The following is a 21034-nucleotide window of genomic DNA, read 5'->3' as shown; positions in this document are numbered from 1 at the left end:
GATATAGTATAGTTAAATAGACATTCTTTATGAGGAAATTAAATGAATGCAAAAGTCAATACAAAATATAAAGTTTTATGTTCCACGCTCATCAAATAACTTTAGATAAAAGTCGTAACAATGCGCGCATATTAACATATTTCTTTTTGCGAGACTCCTTTGAGAACTTTGTATTGTTACCTTGGCAGATCGCAGAGATCCTCCAATTACGTACGAGAAGAGATGCGCACGAGGCGAAAAAGGAATATGAGAGACCAAAAGCGCGCACATAGTCGCGCTCCATTATGAGGTGTAGGCATGTCGAAATTATCATACATATTGGATGGCCAGATGCCGACACGGAGATACGCTGTTCGGTCCTGAATCGTTCGATTATTTAAACAAACCCGAACGATACGATCACGGTCACACCCATTACCTTAACGCTCCTCGTGCGTCGGAATTCTTGTCCAGGTGAGAGATCCCATGTACGAATCCTTGGTCACGTTTATTAATCCTTCTATTCCCGATTTACATATCCCTGTCAATTTATATTTTATAGTAATATTTTTATCTTCCACGTATCTCTCTTTAAAGTTATCACATTACCTTCCAGAAGTGCGCGATATTTATTATAAAAGTTTTCACGAAACAAATTTCCAATTAATCAATTCTTGCGAAAATAACTTAACAAATAGGTATCGAAAAGATATAGAATAACATTATGACTAGCAGCTAAATTTTCAACGAATCTATATTTTGCTTCGAAATTATTAGATATTTAAGAGCAATATTTTTAATGTAATTTTATAATTTTTTTATTACACGAATTACTTTTCCTGCTGTAATATAAAACGGTTTCATTCGTATTATCGCATATAAATTTGCGCGTCTTTACGTGCGGCTTTCAACAATATTCTCATTCATCGAGTATCATCGAAAGCTGGCCAGGAATGGGCGGGGTTTGCAACCTCGCCGCAGGGGGCACAAATGAAACGATCCCAGGGGTGAAACGCAAACGCAAGCGACAATTTTCCTGCGTGCACGCGTCGAAAAACGAAATTCGTGTCGTGCGCGCACGAAAATTACGAGCACAGTGTACGCGCGCGCTTAACACTCACACATGAATAATAAACGAAGCGTTAATGCGCGCCCCTTCGACACCCCTTCGTTTCTCTTCGTCTTAACCGAACCGGCGTGTCCGTGATGCATATACGGTAATCAGACACCCGCAGTTACATCATTAATTCATTCGCTCGTTTACGCTCCATCGCCTATATCGATTGTCGAGTGTCGTTTGCGTTTCTGTGTTTCTCCCCTAGCGTGTAGGAAAAGATACTTTGGGAGCCGATTTTCGGGAAACCAGCAATTAAACAACCTCGCGAGAGAAGAACATTTGACGGCCTTTTTGCGTAAACTTTTTCAAGAATTAATATAGATAAAGGCTTGCTTGCACACGTCCGTGTGTTGCACGTGCTTCCATTCCCGAATCCCTCCCTAAACGTTGAAAGAGATATTCTATATTTTGCGTTATCGAGCGGTCTATAAATAAGTTTGCAGAATGTGAATATAATTAAAATTAAAGCCCTTCATTTTAAATAAGTAAGTGATATGAGGATGTGCTACAATAACTGAAAATGAATGGAAATGATTGGCTTTTTAATGGAATATCCTCTTTCTCTCTACGTCTTACGTGTATATATGTAGAGTCTACTAATTTGTCTCTGAACGTCTGTAATTAACACGGCGTAATTTGGATCAGTTGCACGTGTGCACCTTACCGGTAGTTTTAAGAAGAATTAACTCTCGGGAGCGCGGGGGGTTAAAACAGATTGACAACGTGCGAGCGCATACAGAGGAGAGACAATGCGCGTGCATCTGCAACGTGTGCATTTGCAGAACGGCTTGATATGCAGACAGCGTGCAGCACGGCGTGGCGGCATCGCTCGCCAAAGAACGCCGATCTTCGGTTACAAAACCCGATTCTCAAAATACGAAATCGCATCGTGGAATGCCAGTTGCTCCTCTCCCATCTTCGCCATGGTGTTTGTTTGTGATTTCGATGAACCTCGCTGATCGATCAAAGTTCTCCGATATTTTTATTATGACTCATTTGTTACTCCAACTCGTTTATTACTAGCCTGTAATCTGAAAAAAATCTAAATAATCTTGCACCATAAACACTGAGTAAAACGATTTTATTCGATCAAACAATATTTTAATGATCTTCCGCTGCATCGACGTACTGCACTGACATTTTTGAAACGATAATGGCGTTTTCATATAGCATTTGGAATGTCATCTGCTGAAATATCGCCTAATGACTTTTTGATTTATTTATCGCGAAGTGGCTAGCGAGAACTTATTCAGTTCAGTTCGACGGAATCATTATTTTATGAGCAGATTTAATGTTAGAACTTGATTATTAAGTATATAGATATCAATATCATGAACATTTCAGTCCACTTCGTCGGGGAGTGCGAGTAACCTGACAACAGTATCACATTACGGTAGCTGCACGGCAGAGAACGGCGAAACTCGACTCGGTTAAATGGCAAACGAGAAGCTAAATGGCGAACGAGAAGATATTTGTCCGTGGATCAAAGCGCGGTATCGAGTGGGCGTATCGCCCGGGGGGTCAGGCAGTCGATCTCTCGGTTTTGCCGCTTAACGAGGATCGCCTCCTCTTTAAATGAGACTCGATGACCGGGCGGAAATCGAAAGCGCGTCGCGATGACACCGTAAGAAAGTTACGAGTCGTTACTCACCGATCTCGTCCGCTCGAATTTAATCTGCCAATAGATCGTCCGCTAATAGAATGGCGGCGTGCGCGCCAAGTATATATCTGTCTCGTCGTGAAATTGCAATTGCAACACACCTTCCTCTGATCGAAGAACTTGTTACGTATTAATAGACATTTGTATTTTCATATTTTTAATAATATCTACTAAAAATTCATCGCTTCGTATTTTAATCTTCCTCTCCCTCCTAGATCATAAATATACTTCCTTTTCTAAACTTCCAAATATAGGTAGATATCTTAAACTCACATAATTTAACATACAAGTTCCAGACTTAACCCGCGTCATTTTCCGTTTTCTAATATCTTTTTTCGATTCAAATATGTTTTTTATATCTCAATATCGAGAAACGTTAGCGTTTTTCAATAGTCAATTTATTATCAAGATATCCTCTACGTATTCAGTACCGTGCAGGAATTTCTGAACGTGTCAACGCTGACGTTGCTCGAAATCGGACGTCGCGACGCGGATCCACGCCAATCAGGGGAGGGGGCACGTCGTCACCGGTGCACCGGCAACGTGCAAAAAGTCGAAGGGGTGGCTTTTCCGGGCACTTTGCCCCCGCTTTCTCCGTGCAGATCGACCGGATGGACCGGACGCGGGACTGCGGTGCCCGCTCGTCCACCCCCCGTCACGCGGGATCCTCTCTTCCGCGTCCCTCGCCCCGTCCGGCGAAAGAGAGGAAACTTCCTGCGGTCCCGGGTCGATCTTTCGGGTGCGGCGGTGCAATAAAAAACAGTCCAGTCAGCGGGGCGTGGATCGCCGATGGCACAGACGGCCACGTCTCGTACGTCGGAATCGACGATCGCCTCTCGGCCCTATCGCGCCCGTTTCTTTATTTATTCCTCGCCGCTCACGTTCGCTTTTATCGTCACGACTCGTTCGATTGGTATTTGTATCAGCAAGTTTGCCGATCGTCGGACTCCTCTTTCCTTCTGCGTGATTTATAATGCTGTCCTTTTGTTTAGGAAATGATCAGTGCGGTGCTTTATTTAAAACAGATGCATCGGATTTAGCCTCATTTTATCAGTCTGTATCTCCTTCTTTATGATCGCTTCAGACTTGCTCGATATCGATGATATTCATTCTACTTCCTTCGCTGTTGTGCTCGTCTGTTTTCTTCTTGTCTTCATTTGCATTGTATTATAAAAAAAAGAAGAATGGTTTCCTTTATTTTTCGGATACTTCACGTACACACTTTTATCTCTCTGTGATCGTTTCTGGCATTAAAATTTTACATATATGCATTCGTTACTTACTCACACAATAGCGATTAATGTTTAGCGAACGCTATCTTTGGAGCAACAATAAATCCCCCTGAAAGACCAATATAACTTCTCTAATTAACTTATCCTCAAAATCATGACAATCTTTTTTATATTTTTGCCGTCCGACAATCAATATCAGACGAGGGATCACCGAAACGCAAAAGGTACATCGTCAACGGGAACCATTCAACGTTGCGCGAGACGAACAGAAGGCAGAGAAAAGAGAGAGAGCCATCTAAACGACGTCGACGCGATTCCGCAGTAGCTGTCGCCGCATCGTCGTCATCGTCGGCACCAGAACGATCCCTCGCGGCGGCAGGACGCGCGGGGGAGCGGGCACCGTGCCCGAACAAGCTGGATGGAGGAAGTTGGTTAGCCGCTGGTAGCCAGGATATCAGTATCAACGCGGTGTAATCAGCGAACCACGCCCATTGGCGCTATGCTCGCTCCGTTCCGCCCACTACGGCAATTACACCCTCGAGTCACCCACACTGGAGGGGAACATTAAACTCTCCCTCTGGCCCCTTCCCCCGCCGACCCTCTTCCCAACTCGCCTCCCCTCGACTCTACGTCATCCCTTGGCTACGCCGACCTCCTTCCTCTCGTCGTCCTCTCCTTTCGCCAAGAGCTTCAACCTCTCTTCCTCCTTTCCTTCCACTTTTTTTTTGGACTTCTGGTTTCGACTTTTGATTGCTGCTTGCTGAAGTAGCGCGAGATGATAACTCCATTATTTGCATTGATTTCTGATTTCTTCCTCGAACCACGGATGTTATTCAAGGATCTGAATTATCACGGCACGTTTTACGAGTCTCGCGCGGAAGCAAGGGATGATTCGGTTAAGGTAAAATTATCTCGTAATTGCAAGGTACAAGTGCAAATGTGTAACACTATTTTAGTGGTTTGTCCATTCTTCCTCTGTTTAATAATGATTGACTTACACCGAGCATCGACGGGAGAGATTGCGATAAATTGTTCCAAATAATCATGTCTCGCTCATTCGAATTTAATTCTCGTAATCGATCGCTACGATTCACTTTGTATTCCCGGCTAACTCGCCGTTACATTTTCCGTAACATAGTCCGATGTACAAGCGATACGGTACAACGGTTTAAAGCTGCACGCTCGCGGATTTGCAAGCCGCGTCGCTAAGTGCAACGGCGTGTAAAGCAATCACGTAAGTGGCAATAAAATGAAATTATTCAGGAGGAAATAAGCGCGCGAAAACTTTTACGTTAGCACATTGCGGAAAATGTGAGGTTTCCTTCCGGAGGGAGCCTCGAGTTTCCGACCGAGCAATGGAAATTACCTTAATCGTTTGGGACTTAATTTAAACCTTCTAACGATGACTTTTTCGTTGTGCGAACATCTTTTGTTCTTATTGTGATTATTTCTTAATTCAATTTTTATAATTGTTAAATATTATAATATTCTCATTTAAAATTATTTCTGTTTTTATATATACACGTATTATTAACATAAATATAATTATATTATGTATTTTAATTATTTTGCAATTTATTTTACTCTTTGATTCATGATTGAAGAAAATTAGATTTTTATTTGCTATAAATTTGCATAGCTTTATGTATTCAATTAAATCAGGAAATGCTCAATTAGAATAAAGTAAAAAATAGAAAAAAAATTGGTAAAGTAACCAGGAAGTATAAATTAATCTAATTTGGAGAGAATAGAAATCGATCGACTCATATAAACAAATTTGTATTGATTTAGCTCGGTATTGATAGTTTGTGCAATTATTAAATATTCAAATGTGTACAGGAAGACTGATCGAGAGCAAACAAAACTAAAATATGAAAAATAGATTATTAGCAATAAGAGGTGAAGATACAATAAGATACGTTTTACGTATAAAGCTATTTATATAAGTGTGTTTTTCCTAAGAAAACCAATAAACAAAGAAATAATTTAGAATCTCAGTAAAGTAATGATTACTGTACATACTTATTACAGGATTAAAAATTATCATATGGCTAGATCATAACATCAAATATAAATAGCAAATACGAATTCTGATTGCAAATTAACAAATAACTTTTTGAAAGAATAATCACAGAATTCACAACCGTTTATTAGAATTTGGCGACTTCAATGCCCGACGAAGCATTCGCCCATAAAATCGCTGACGCATCTCCAAGAAAGTGAAAAAGAGAATTAATTTAACTTCGTTTAGACACACTTAGTCAATTTTATTAAACTTGACCAAGTGTAATCTAAATCAAAATTATTTTATCGTGTTAAGAATTAAGAAAAATTCGTAGAACGAATCAATTAAATTACAATCAATGTTAGCCGATAATTTTCTGATAATTAACTCAAGAGTAATTTAATATTAATAAATTCATTCTAATTGTGCTTGAAAATCTTTGAGAGAACGGCAAATAAAGGCGAGAACTACGTTCGACAGACGTCCGGGACAGCATGAGAGGCCACGAATTGCGGGCATTCGCTACGCTCTCTCGAACCGCGATTTGTCCGCCCAATTTCACGGCCCTTTCGGGAAAAATGGGAAAATCTCTCCTCTCTCGATCGCGGCAACGAGTGTGGGAAATAGACCGCGTTATTCTCCCGCGGTCGGATTCTACGACACGCCCATGGCGAACGACATGGATTAAAACGTTCCTTCCAGTCTTACGCTCCACGATAACAATCGGTTTAACCAGTCACAGTCTGAGCAATCAGATAGATGACATCATGCTTTAATTCCATCGCGACATATTTGAGAGTCAAAGGGAAAAGCATTGCAAGTACAAGTCAGATTAATGACGACAGACACAGATAACGTTTCGATACGATCGCGAATTTTGCATTCGATTATTTTGCACGTGGGAAAATCGCGGAGCACAGGGAAACTGTTACATTGATCCTCGCGCCGTTTAGTCACCCGCTCGATCAAGGGATGACCCCTCGACCCTCGCAACCAGGACACAGTCGAGGCCGTCGTCGCAATCTCAGCACTGCCTTCCGGTGCGCGTCCGCGGCACGATTATTAGATTTCCGCCGCACCCGGAAGCCGTCGGTTCGTTCTCATCGACCGCAAAGGACGCGGTAACGTCGCCGTCCACCACCCGTCGTACGTTACCACGCTCTATAGGGGAGAGTCGCTCTCTCGGCGTCCTCCGGGTAGGCGTGGCGGCGTCGGGAGAGATGATTTATCCCTCGCGCGAGGCGCAGTAACTGCCGAGATCGCCGGCTAAACGACCACGCCGGTCCTTTTCGTGTATTAACCGTAATGCACTCTGCCTTGCCATTGTGTACACTGTATACGAGATCCCGATTCCCCCCTTCTGCTCGTCTGGGCAGACCCCCTTCGATCCCCCTGCAGTCATCCCGTCGATCTTTCGTTTCTTTGTATCTCTGTCGTTACCTTTTTCCTGCTTCCTCTCAACATTCTTGTTCTCAATATTTTTATTACTTGATTTTGAAAGATATTTTTTACGTTCGCGAAGAGCCCCGTCTGATTATTTCTGTTCTGCCTTCGCGATACTTTATTATTGACTGTCTTCACTCGTCTCATCTTGGTTCTCTACGGTCTTGAGAGCGGATTCGGGGAAGATATTGCAATTTTAGATTGTCTTATAGCGAATCATTGGACAATACATCCGTATTGATCTAAAAATAAACACATTATTCGTAAAATGTTAATAAATAATGATGGAATAATATGATTTTCATATGATGTGAGATATGTCCATGCTTTTCTTGTAGAATCGCACATATTAGTGTAAGAAAAAAGAATGTATAAAAATAAGAGAATTCTATACTAGTTATCATATCCACAAAGTAATAAGATTGCATTTCGAAAAGTATCAAACACAATTATTAAATTGAATAATTTTATCAGTGTACGCACATTTTCGTTGCTTACCTAATAAAAAGGAAATCACCTGTCGTCAATTATCATGCCGAGAAAACTCGGCGTTTGTGTATTTCCGTCGCACTTCCGCTTCAAAAGTCACGGCTGTTCCGCGTCAAAGGAGGCTAAATCGAATTAGCCGGCTGACACATTGACGCGCTTTGCGTTGTCCTGAAGTCGCAGCGGCCCGACCAAACCCCGGCATATGGGGTCACGCCTACGAAGTGAACGAAGGGGCCCTGATTTTGAACGGATCCCTTACAGAAGCACCGGGGCCCGCACGCGCCGCAGCCTGCTAAAATGTGCAATTCGCCATTTCGGGACGAGGTGATCCCGTGGGAGTATCCGATGACGGTGAGTCGGCTCGGGGTGGCTGGCCCCTTGAGGACCGCGACGAAATTGTCAAAACAAGGCAAACGCGGGAACCCTCGATTAGCAATCTCCGTCAATCAATTTTTCGCGTCAAACTTGAAAGTTGACGAGACAAACTCAAGCAGAGAACGTTTGTGCACTTAAACAAGTATTAAAGTTAATTAATAAATATTGAAATTAATTTAGTCTGATTAGCCTTAAAGTTTGACTGTGAAATGTAGCTTCAAAATATTAGTTTCCGATCTTGTCGCAGTGATGCAGTAGAAATCTCTATCCTATAAATCGTTTCAGGTGAAAGCTGGTGACCCAGGAAGGGAATAGCTGCCTACTCAAGAGCCACCACTTTTCTACTTATCCTCCTAGATCGCAGTTCCGGTTGTGCCGGGTAAACATAAGGATGTAGGAGGCGCAAACGACATTTCGGATTACAGTCGCACATTTTATTGCCGACACGATATTACAACGTATGCAAGTCTATAGACCGACATTTTGTGCGCTTCCGCCTCGTTGTAGCGTTTCGCCGGTGTAATGCAGCTGCGATGATCGCACGGCAGATCGATACACGATATTGCCGCCACGTAATAGTTGCCTCCCGGACTGAAACTCATTGCTTAACGCAAACTATCTACAAGTACGAGCTACGATGCTTATGCGGAGTTACTGTCTACGTAGTGTACGTGTGTATTTACAAATTTCTAGGACTCGCTATTTACAGTGTGCATTACAAAACTCTTCCATTTCGGAGAAGGATCGAGCGCTCGAGATACATTGTTCAAGTGGCTTTCAAGCTTAGAAAAGCTAAATCTCACTGTAATAGAAATAGAAGATCGAGAAAAACAACAGTAGCTTGCTAAAACTACTTAAAGAGATATCTTAAATGCAGTCAAATATCAGAAGAAAACTTTCGTGCTGTTATTGGCAAACTGTATTCGTTTGCATCATTAATGTCAATTCAAAGAGCATGCTTCAAAATGTTTTATCAAAAATTACATGAAACAGAGGAAAAAATAGAATTATCTGATCTATTTGTCTGAAGAAGCTTTATATTGCCAGAATGCTCTCAATCTGTCACTGATTTTAGATATTCAACTATTATCATATAGTCAACATGGATATAAAAATTCTTCTTCTACATTTCACGTAGTCTCAGCGATCGATCTGCCTCCATTTTGCCACGCGTCCTACACCGATTATCGATCTACCCTTATCGTTTCCGTTCACGTCTCATCGTATCAGTCACATCCAGGTCCATTATTCACTACATTCACTACCTCCCGGAGGACCCGAGACCAGCCCGATGCGCCGGTACCGCAAAAGCCCTCAAACCACCCCCGACCCCGATCTCCACCCCCATACCGGCGCCGAGAGGTGGCTGCACCTGGCCGGTCAGGCTCACTGACGAATTCACCAGTCCCAGGGCATCGCTCAACATCGAAGATGCACCCGAGGACCCACCCTCTCCCGAGGGTGGCGTCGGTCTCGCACGCGGCGCCCTCGCGCACTTCTCCAGGTGATGATGGTGCGATCTGACCGCCAAACGGCTCACGTGCACCGGTATCGGCACGACGATCCTGGTGCCGGAGCCGGTGTGCTGACTCGAGGCACCATTGTGACGAGAAGCACCGGAGGACGTCATGGCCGCCGCCGCCGCCGAACCGACGCCGACACCGCCGCCGCTCAGTCCGGCCTTCACCCGCTTCCATTTGGCACGCCGGTTCTGGAACCAGATCTTCACCTGCGCCAGAATCGTGTCATTGATTTTAAAGCTACGTGCGAGTTTTCTCGATACGTCGTAATGACACAAAGAAGTTTCGTGAAAAGTTCGCGGAGAAAATATTTAAAAATCGATCGCACACATGTTATCGCTTAGTAAATGGAGTCATCAGAGTACATTTAAGAGAAATTCAATTGTACAACATTATAACATGTATATCTCCTCTTTTAATTTCTCAAATAATCACGAATTATTTTTAAGGTTTTTCCAAACGGATTCTCGAAATTTGCGAAATTTGTTTCTACGAATTCATTTTAATTTAATCGTTCATCTTTCCAGAATTCCAGATTGCTAATTTTAGTATCGAGCGTTAAGCCTATAGAGCATTGTCCGTATTCCGTTCTCACCTGCACTTCCGACAGTTTCAATGCGTGCGCTATGTGCGAACGTTCTGTCAGGCTCAGGTACTTCTTCGCATGGAACTCGCGCTCCAACTCCAGCAGCTGTTCCGACGTGAACGCGGTGCGTCGTCGGCGGGCCTTGTTGCCACCGGCATTCGAAGCTGACGAATTCTGCCCGTTCTCTAGAGGACCACTATGACTCGTGGCGACGCTACCGACGCCACTGACGCCGTCGGAGACGTCGTGACCCTCGCCGGAACCCGCGGCCCCGCCACCCTCATCGTCACTCTCGGCTGATGCACGACCGTTCTCAGATCCTGAAACACGGGGGTGATTATGAAACATCTGTCGAAGATATTCGGAAGCTTGAAAAGATGTTGCTTATAAAAACTTTTGCTATTAAAACTCGAGAAATATGATTATGACACTGTTGCAACATTTTTCGAATATCTGGTTTGCAAACTTTGATCTTTTTAAAGAGAAGTTTTTTATCGGTTTAAATCTATATCTGCGCGCAACAATGTAAGATTAAAATTCCGTCAGTGACGGAATTATACTAGGTCCGTTCGTTGTGATGTAATTTTAAATCGAGACATCGCATCTGCGAATTAACTGTGTAAGAGGAAGTAATAAATGATTCCGCATCTAGCAAATATAATGGGCAAACGAAACAAGTTAAAAATACACCGTTCCAAGGGTTGAAATCCACGATAAACGTAGCGGCATTAAGTCATCAACGGAGTTTATCGCTTTCGAGAGTACATCGCAACGGTATGTATAGCCTGCCGGCTATTTAATATGCGTAGCAGATTGGTCGTCCCTTCATAAAAGTTGCGCTCTTCGATCGTCAGCGACGTTTTCCCGTCCGTAATTTTCTATATAACGTTTTTTTTCCTTCATCTGCGAGGCAGCCGAGCGCGACATGCAATATGCACCGGAATACAAAACAAAGTTACCACGGAGTTTGATGACTCCGCTAGACATTATTTATTGAAAATTATTCTTACAGTGCGGTTATACAGCATCGTCCGAATGCCTCGGCTGACCAATGCTTCGACGATTGACTAGAATGAAAATTCATGTCAATAAACGTCCGTAAGAGAAACGTTCGTCGAAGATTGTTTTTCAAACATAATAAGTATAGGATATAGATTTTATGTATAAGAAATCAAGTGACTATTTTGCTCTTCTCAAATCGGAAATATTGAAAGAAAGTTTGACATGAAAAGAAAGAACTCTGCTACTTGTGTGATATTTCAAACACATGTTATTTCAGGGATCTATAAACGAGACGCGAATCATGTTGTTATTCGATCTTATTCGTTTATCTTTTTACGCGAGAATAAATAAATAAATAGTTTTAACCCATCGAAATAATAATTAAAGCTAAAATTCGTAAATTTGTCTAATTTGGAAGAGCAGGAAAGTTACATGTCACATCACTAGCTCAGGTAAACGCAGAACGCAGACATCAAAACGCGTACATTATGCATCTCTCTCTGAAACGTATAAATAGAGATATCGCGAGTTCTCCTCGCTGGGTCTCCTCGAGTGAGCAACCGCACGTGATTCGCACAAGTTTTCCCACCGCAACATGGTTCGCTAGCATGATCAAGGGAGTCGGGTTGTTATTTGCGGGTCGCATTATATTTCCTGATAAAGTTCGTTGTCAACGGTCAACTCGGCTATGGTCAGCCTGACTTATTCATCGGCCGCGATTCGCGTCTTTCTTATCCCGAAGTTCGCGGATCGGACAACCGTGTGCGCATTTATGGTAGCCTGCAACTTTCCACCACGCCGGTTTGATGCACCGTCCACGTCGCTGACTTATTCAGAGGGTTTCGATTAGGCGAGCGAAACGCTTCCGCGAGCGTACACGGGACGTTGTCCCCGGTCTTTACACTTCGCGGCAGAATCGAACGTGCGAGATCGATCGATCCGCGAGAACGACGTCGTTACATCCTCGTTTACCGGACCCCAGCCAGCTTTGCGATGCTTTCAAGGCACACTTCTGCAGCGAATAGAGTTATTGGAACAAGGCTATAACCCGAAACTTCAACACGACATTGGAATCGACAGTTTTGCCTGCTTGATACCGGTAATTCGACTCTTAGCGAGCAGTGGAAGGCGATGCAAAATCGGTTATGTTGCAAGAGACATGTCTGTCTATATTTCTTTCTTTCTTTCTCGCACAATTGCTTTTTATTTAATTACTATGCCATTTACAGAGGATACTTTAATTTGCTCATCCATCCATTATAAGTAGCAAATTTACCTATCAATTACAAAAAACGCAATAGATTAATTAGATCATTGCGTCCTTATCGATTTTATTCTAAGAAAAGATATCGCTATCTACCTGCAACGTATTAAAATATTGACCCTTCATATATAATAATCGTATTCTTCACCTTTCTAATTTAAATCTTTCATTAAATCTATTGATTCTTACTTCAATTACTTCAATTTTAATTTTATCGATGCAATTCAGGAATCACAATAAATATACATTAGTGAAATTAAACGAATCACCTCGAACGTATCGTCAAGCATAATGACGCGGGGTTTCACGATGGATTGGCAGAACCGTGCCAATCTCGGTACCGTCGTTATCAAGGGCACCGTTCTTTTTTTTCCGCGACAAGTGCGGCGCGGTCCTTCACGGAGCAAGATACGATCCTCCCATATCGTGTTGGACGCGCCGCGCGCTCTCCGTATTCGGGCAATGAATAACGAAAATTCACCGGCCGGGAAACTGCGGGAAAAGCAAAAAAAAGCGCGAGGGTCGAGCGCTCTCATTCGGCCGCAAGCACGGGCCACTAAGTGGCGGGGAAAAATTTATGCATCTGTGGTCCTCCTGTGTAAGATACAATCACTCGCGAGTTCCATTGTAATCGTGGCGTATGCAGCGTCTTTTCAGCGCGTCTAGAATTAATAAAGGCAAATCTGGCGTTGAGGAGTATGAAAAAGCGTGGCTGATTCCGTGTAGTACAATCATCGCATAAATATTAGCACGTAAATATAATCCATCGCATCCTTTTCGCGCGTGTACGGTATTTTTACACCCCCGTGTCTCTCACCGCTATTTTCGCCACTTGGCGACGAGGATTCCGATATTCCCATGCGCGGTCCTGCGGCCGTGCGAGAAAAATGACCGGCTTATTAAATGTGAAGGTGGCGGACGAGATCCGCGACCTCGTTCGCGAATAATTTGCTCGATCGTGGCCCGATATAGCACCCGGCGCGATCGATCAGTGTGCCTCGCCGGAAGCAATTATCGGGATCGGGTCGGAGGAAGCGCTCATTCGCCCGCTCGTGTATGACTCCGTGAGTGTATTTTTGGGTATGCGACATGAAATTTCAATCGAGCTTATTAACGGTCGCCCTGCCAGCTTGTGCCGCACGATGACGTTGCCGGGCACTGCGACGATCGATATAGCGAAGTGCCGGTTCAGGCGCTGTCTTATTCTCTCCTTCTACCTCCGCGTGTATCCCACCGCATGTCGCGAAGAAAATGTCATTTGTCCGTATTATTCTTATGTGCAACAATATCAAAATATTTAAAAAAACGCAAAAAACGTAAACTACAACTGATAATATTAAGATAATGCGTGTGCGGAGCTTCGTCGATCTAAGAGTTTCGATGTATCGATGATGTCGATGATCATTCAGAAATAGGAGATCAATCATTTTTCAAGATCTTCAATTAAAGCGAGCAGAAAAGAAGAGAATTGAATAAGCGAGTGTTTCAAGTCGCGAATCGCGAAGAGCGACACTTATTTCGGGTATTCTATCTGATTACGTAACATTTATCGACGAACTTTCTTTATAACTGTCACCTGTGTAATTAATGCTGTATGGCTAATTGCCAAATCGTCGAGTCGCCGGCGCGGGCGATTATAGTCCAGATTATACGGGTTGTATCTTTAATTCTGCAGCGCCAGGCATTATAAATATCACGCCATGTTCACCGGCACCGGCGGCGGTAACTGCAGAATTGACGGGCTTCCATTCACGGCGATGCGACAGCCACTTTGTTATCGGTTTCGGAGCCGGTCTTTCATATAATCGCTTTCATCCCGGTCGTCGTCCTGATGGCTATGAATGACGAATGGCACGATCTAAAAGGACCTTTCGTCTCACATGCCAAGGCGAAATATGATCCTTCCGTTCAGCCGACGCGCGATACGCTAATCGGCTTTCCGCAGCAAGATCGGTGGGTGTGATTAAAATTCAAGTGGCATTCGACGATTACCTTTTCGCGTGCTGTTTAAACGTCGTCGAATTAGATCCGAATACGGCGCGGAAATAAACAATTACAGTGATTAGCACGGCGCAATTAGCACGTCTGGTCTCGCTGCAAATGGAGATTAATAACGCGAAATTGTTTCGTGTGGAAATCGAAGTGAGTAAAATTTCGAAATGTCTCGACTCGTTGAAACTATCTAACAGTCGAAATAAGTCACGAATACCTCGGATTCTGTTGTGTTCTCCGTGATTTTAAACAAGTTACAGAAATTAATATCGAATAATTATAATATCATTTGCTGCGAGATGGAATAATGGTAACAGTATCGAGATAACTATAAAATGTCGCGAAATATCGGAAAAAATGAAACGGTTTGTCAGATGTTGAAATGAATTTAATCCTGAAAAATATTCACAAATGGCTTTTAGCCATATCTGGACACAGTTTTATGCTTTCATGCTCGCAAATGTCGCTTAGTTCTGCACCACGCGACACAATTCAATTTACCGTTTAAAAGAAACTTTATTTACCAGCAAATCTATATTCTTTTTTCAATAAACGAGACAAAACAAGATTTTATGAACGATCATTCAATTCGACCCGAAGCAACGGCGAATCGAATCGTTCCGCATGCCGTGAATGGAACTCTAAATTTTGCATACGTAGCCAAAAGCTTCGCTCGACTCTTCCACATTTCCGATTCATGTAACCAGCTTTCGTGTCCTCACGATGAAAACGCCGTTAACACACTTCCCGCCGTGTCGCATCTGGGCCAACGATTAATAATTCGCTGATGAATTCGCGAGACTCATTTCGTAGCATCTACCTATCCGTTACTAATCCAATTTCCGATATATCAATGCGACGCTGGCAAATTCAATATTTTTGTGCTCTCCGATAATTAAGTCCAAAATCTAATATTTAAAACACTGATCTCTTTAATGGTGTTAATCATTTAATTGTACGATAATAATTAATCAGGATATTTGAAAAAATCACGTCGAGATCTTTCTTATTCAGCTAGATCTTGGAAACTGTGACAATATTCTTTTTATGAACCTAGAAATTGGAGAATAAAAATTATTTTAACGCGAGTTACTTTTATAAATAACAGAATTTAACACACATCCGGTCACGACGTTCCATGTGGCTGTGCAATCGAAAAATTCGAAGGTCTTAGACAATGCAAAAAAAAGAACTATTTTTAACATCCAGTCATTGGATAATAGCTCCAACAATCGATAAGATCTTCTTGGCTGTACCCTTGTGTATTTATGACGCATCGTCTCGATCGACGATCGCATTAAAATAACTGCTCGCTTGTAGACGGTGTAAAAATTCATCACTGATCAAGAATAAAACCGATTCTATGCGGAAATAGCATGCGCAATGCATACCCGATCGCGCTAAACACCATGTGTTAAGTCTATCATTCAGCTTAATACATGTCGATTATCTATTTCTATTATTGATTCATAGTATTATAACAATTATTCTGTGCTACTTGTATTACTTTACATTATTTTAGATATCAGATTATATTATAAGTTATCTGCTCACAATCAATAAATATATAAAATTATGATTGAAATTTGATTTTCTTGAGCAGAATGTTACGTGTTATAATTTAATTTCAGAACTTCCGTCACATAATATATTATACATACGCTCATTACTGGCTTCAGAAAGTAAAATCCTTGAATTATATATACAAAGCATTTTACAATTCATGTTCCGCTAGATATGAAATTATAAAATTTTTAATTTCAAGTTATCTTATATTTTTGAATCAGTATTCCAAGCTGCTCGAAATTAGAAAAAATATATTAAGCAAACTATTAAACTGCAGACCTGACTCGCGAATTGACAATTCAATTGCGAAATCGTTAAAGCACGGATCAAATCGAAACCGATTTCAGACTCGCATTCAGAGTCTCTGAATCCTTCTGACTTCTTTCCATGCCTCCTTGGTAGAATCAGGATCGGTAATCTACGTATTGCGAGGACGCAATGCCCACACGTAGGTGGATCACGACGAATTCGTAGAACGTCGCGATCGCACCTCGTCGCGGCGCGCCGTGACGATCGACGTACCGGTTCGGCATGGTGCGTCATAAATGACCGATGACAGGTTCTCCGAAGCCATTTCGTCTCGCATACGAAATTGCCGTCAGTCGGCGGTACATCAATAAAAAGTGTGTCCGGCCACGAATAAATGCGCGCGCCCGTACACCATCGGAATTGTCCCCACGGAAATACGTGATCGGCGATCACGTATCCTTCGACTTTCGGCGATCGAACGGTAGCGCGTCTACGACATATGATGGAAATTCACAAAACATCCTTAAAAAAAAATTCTTTTTATTCTTTATAAGTATCTCCATTATAACCATGCCTTCCTATGTATAATTTTAATAACGTATTATTTTAATGTTATTAATAAGAGATTGTATTAATAATAAATTAATGTTAATAATAAAAGATTATTTTAATAAAAAATGTAATCTTCAGTAAATATCGTAACAAAACGACGAATAAAACATCTCCTTTTATTGCTATTACATATTTTTACTTGGATTTATCTAGTGTACAATATTTTATACAACTTGACGTTATTTTTAAGTTATTGTTATCAGAAACATGGATAATACGAGAGATATTCAATATGAATACAAAGACAAGTACGTCGTTTTCTCGAGGACATTAAAACTTCGATCAGGAGTTATCTGAAGAGATCACTGCATACTCGCATGCACGCTTAACACACATAGGGTGAGATCGGGCCACGGGGGAGTGCGACAATTTATGCACGCTACCGTACATCTCGATCCTTTGCGGTCGATCGTCAACGTCTGCGATCGTGACCGAGGACACGCCACCGGAATTGCTAAAGAATCGATAGCCGGACCCGCCGATTTCTACCGATTTCGCGATTGAACGAGTAGATCACTATGCTAATTCTTTCAATAGCTATCACTTCGATGCAGTAATATCGAGCACATTTAGTTTACACATTTTGCTGATACTTAATTATAAACATCTTACGATTCAATAGTTTTTCTCGTTAAATAATAGATAGATACCGTTTAAAAACTTGCGGTAAGCGATCAAGATATTAGCAAATGTTCCATAAGCGTTCCATAGTACTCGTTGCTATATATTTTATATTCATAGCACTCTGCATTTATAAAGCGATATAGTTGACACTAACTTTGGATTATATAACCTGATGTAACCAGTTGTACTGCATTATCAATGTGCGCTTTTTTTATGTTTATTCAAATCCACGTTCCTCACAATATTCACGTTTTTGTCTTATTAATTTTCAAGAAATGCGCTTCTCAAAATATCTGCAACGTATAGGTACTCAATGGTAAATATGGCACTCATTTGCTGGATATTTATTATTAATCCCTTGAACTCGACTCGACTTTTTTTCTTAGCAGCGACTTCAAGGTAATCTTAACAATCCGCATTGAAAGCCATCGAAGAAAATGTTTTGCCTAACATAATCTAGATCAAGACAACCTATTAGTTCAGCCGTACACACGCATATTGCTTTCGAACATCTGCGAGTATTAACTCTTTGAAGCATAGTGATATGAAAAATGTGCTTGAAAGTGAGATGCATGGTGAGATATTATTTATACCACTTTTAAATCGTGAAATTACTAGAAGCACAGAAGTTTAAAGTTCCACCTATTTAATATAGTATATATATTTTACATAAGTGAAATTTATTTTTATTTTTATTATTTTGTGTAATTTTGTATTCCAAATAATTAAAATAAAATCTATCTTGTCACATTTTATAAAAATAAAATTTCTGTGCAGCAAGGAATTTTTTTCTTGTAAAATCCTGTGCTTCAGAGAATTCAAAGATGGACACTGTCGAAAATAGATTCTTGTGTCGTCTTAGAAAGTATCCGTTAGAAATGAATTAATTAAATTCCTCACCGTGTCGCGACTTGGAGAGGTCGTGAGCAGGTGACACCGGCGAGCCGACGCTGCCATCCTCGTCCTCGCTGTCGGTGAAGCTGCTCGGCGCGCGTTGACTCGCGGCGCGACGACAACCGTCGAGCGAATAGTAACCCTGAGGATGACCAGACGACGGTGCTGTAGGCTGTGGCAGTCGGCTCTGATGCAGCTCCGGATGAGCCGGATAGCCGGCGGATGGATGCTGCGGCGGCAGCATCGGGACGCCGGACGCACCGCCGCCGTACATCCGCATCGGTAGCCAAGCGCTGTACAAACCGAGCGGCACACCGAAACCTGTATGGATTGCAGTTAAGATTGTATAAACAAACTTGTATAGAACAATTAGTGGATTTGCTAGATAGTTATAGATAGATTCAGTAAAAGAGGAAGAGAGAAACTGATGAATAATTAATTGCTTTCGCGACTGATCTAATCGAAAATAGGAAGGATGACTTGAGTTTTGGTAAAATTTGATATAATAATAAGTCTGCTTTCACACAATGTACTTCGTTATCTGCTCAGTGTTAAAATATTCATTCTGGCGCTAGTTTTGTCCGACTGATCATTTTAATTCGACGATTGGATAATATTATAGATTTAGTTACAGGCCTTTGAGTGAGACCAATTTAATATGCGACCAGTGAGAATATCACAATTTCTTAGCCGAATTGTTGGAATGGTACGTTGTGCTTCTTAAATAAATTCTTTTCTTACGTCCAATTAATTATTCGTGTATTATTTTACACAGAGATTACGTGGATATTGCAATAGTTAATGACTTCAAAGTTAAGGTGTATTATGGAGGAATACGCACTAGAAAAAAGACAGGTTCCAAAGGGTTCAATTACATGCATACCCGTGTGATCAAAGATATATAGTTCGCGGAACGTCGCCAACACCTGGTATCTTTTCACGTTTTGGAATATCCGTTAGACACTATGGCGTCTTTTGTTAGAATAATTCTTTACAACGATCGCATTACATCATTTACTACGAACAGTTGTGTGGCTGCGCTAATTCTCAAAAGAAGTTAAACACGCGGACTTTTAACTAACTCTATTAGCCTATTAGTCGATATTACGACAATTAAGTGTAATTTTTGACTAATTCTTATATTATTTAATACTACATGTATACAAAATTCTCTAAAAATTACAAATATTTGCTTCTTGTAAGCTTTTTGAAAATTTCTTGCTTTCCAGATGTATTACGAAATACACAAATTTATTTAACGCTTTCTATTATTCACAAATATATCGAGATATATCGAGAGATTCTAATTATATTCAGTCTTATTTAATGATATAATGAGTCTTAAGGTTCTATTATAAAAGAATTGTAACAAAAATTTATTTTTGTTTTGTGTAAATTATATAATTACAGAGTATTGAATATTAATATTAATATTCTGTCGCGTAACTTTAAATATTTCATCAGCTTCGTCATATTTCTCAGAAAGAACATCGCAGAGACACGTTAGAGAACGCTGAATGAACTCTGCACATTGGAAAATACGGTAGACGTGGTAGATGTAACGTGTTGCAGTTATCGATTCGCTCATTTTTACGTATTTGCAGTCGTCGTATTTTAAGCCGCGGTCGCGACGTTTTCCATACGTTCACATCTCCCTTCTCTGTGAAAATTCTTATAAAAGTATTTAGCATTTATATTCAATATATATAAATTTCCTCGAATCGATTCTTTAAAGGAAACAATGACAATACAACAACACTGTCTCAACTTTATTTTATACATAAAAACAATTTTACGATCTTTCATAAATTTTTATTGCAAGATCTATTTATCTTTTCTCAGCTGTGATATTTATATCGAATAACCATCTCGTCCCAAAAATTCGATTAGACAGACATGTACCACTGGCTGGAAGCTCTAAATGCTTCAGAAAATAAAATCTAATCATATCCGATCAAAATTTGCCATTCTGACGCCATCGATTTCATCGAACCGCGTATGTCAGAAATACAAAAATGAGGAAAGAAGCGACAAGCAAGAGAAAGTTACTCACTTGAAGGCATACTCGCCGCAGCGGTCGCCAGGTAATGCCTCTGATAGAGCTGATACTCGCGGTCCCGGTGCTCTTCCTCCTCGCTGCCGTTCGTGCGATCATCCCTCGCGATGTTTCCGCCGCCGGTGCCGGTATCGTGGTCCTCGCGTACACCCCCGATCAGGCTCTCGATCGTAAAGGGTCGCGGCGTCGGGCGTCGCGCGAGCCTCGGCTCCGCGGCCGACGACTCCAACTCGTCGCTCGCCGAGCCGACGTCGAGCTCGGTCTCCTCCACGCTCGCGTCCATGGACTCCTTGGACTCAACTCTGGACCGGCGTCCAAATATGAGCGGACCGATCTCGATCCGATACTACGTGCGGAGCATAAGTGATC

General features: G+C 41.6%; 1 protein-coding gene across 1 annotated transcript; it reads right to left on the bottom strand.

Moving 5' to 3' along the window:
• Positions 1-7837: 7837 nt before the first annotated feature.
• On the bottom strand, positions 7838-20984 carry LOC105286447 (homeobox protein GBX-2). The gene is made up of 4 exons (XM_011351404.3): positions 20663-20984; positions 18616-18930; positions 10416-10726; positions 7838-10029 (listed from the first exon to the last, which is right to left on the bottom strand). Exons 1-4 carry the CDS (start codon positions 20946-20948, stop codon positions 9562-9564), a joined length of 1380 nt encoding a protein of 459 aa, XP_011349706.1. The 5' UTR covers positions 20949-20984; the 3' UTR covers positions 7838-9561.
• Between the last annotated feature and the right edge of the window lie 50 nt (positions 20985-21034).

The sequence above is a fragment of the Ooceraea biroi genome, chromosome 3 (genome assembly GCF_003672135.1).
Source record: "Ooceraea biroi isolate clonal line C1 chromosome 3, Obir_v5.4, whole genome shotgun sequence".
Classification (NCBI taxonomy): Eukaryota; Metazoa; Arthropoda; class Insecta; order Hymenoptera; family Formicidae; genus Ooceraea; species Ooceraea biroi.
The sequence above is the reverse complement of the archived record's forward strand: the minus strand, read 5'-3'. Positions and strand labels throughout refer to the sequence as shown.

Excerpts from the sequence above, each read along its gene's own strand:
- LOC105286447 (XM_011351404.3), bottom strand. The coding sequence starts at position 20,948 with ATGGACGCGAGCGTGGAGGAGACCGAGCTCGACGTCGGCTCGGCGAGC. Across the intron at positions 18,931-20,662 it reads TGCGGCGAGTATGCCTTCAA|GTTTCGGTGTGCCGCTCGGT; the intron begins GTGAGTAACTTT and ends CAATCCATACAG. Across the intron at positions 10,727-18,615 it reads CCTCTCCAAGTCGCGACACG|GATCTGAGAACGGTCGTGCA; the intron begins GTGAGGAATTTA and ends CCCGTGTTTCAG.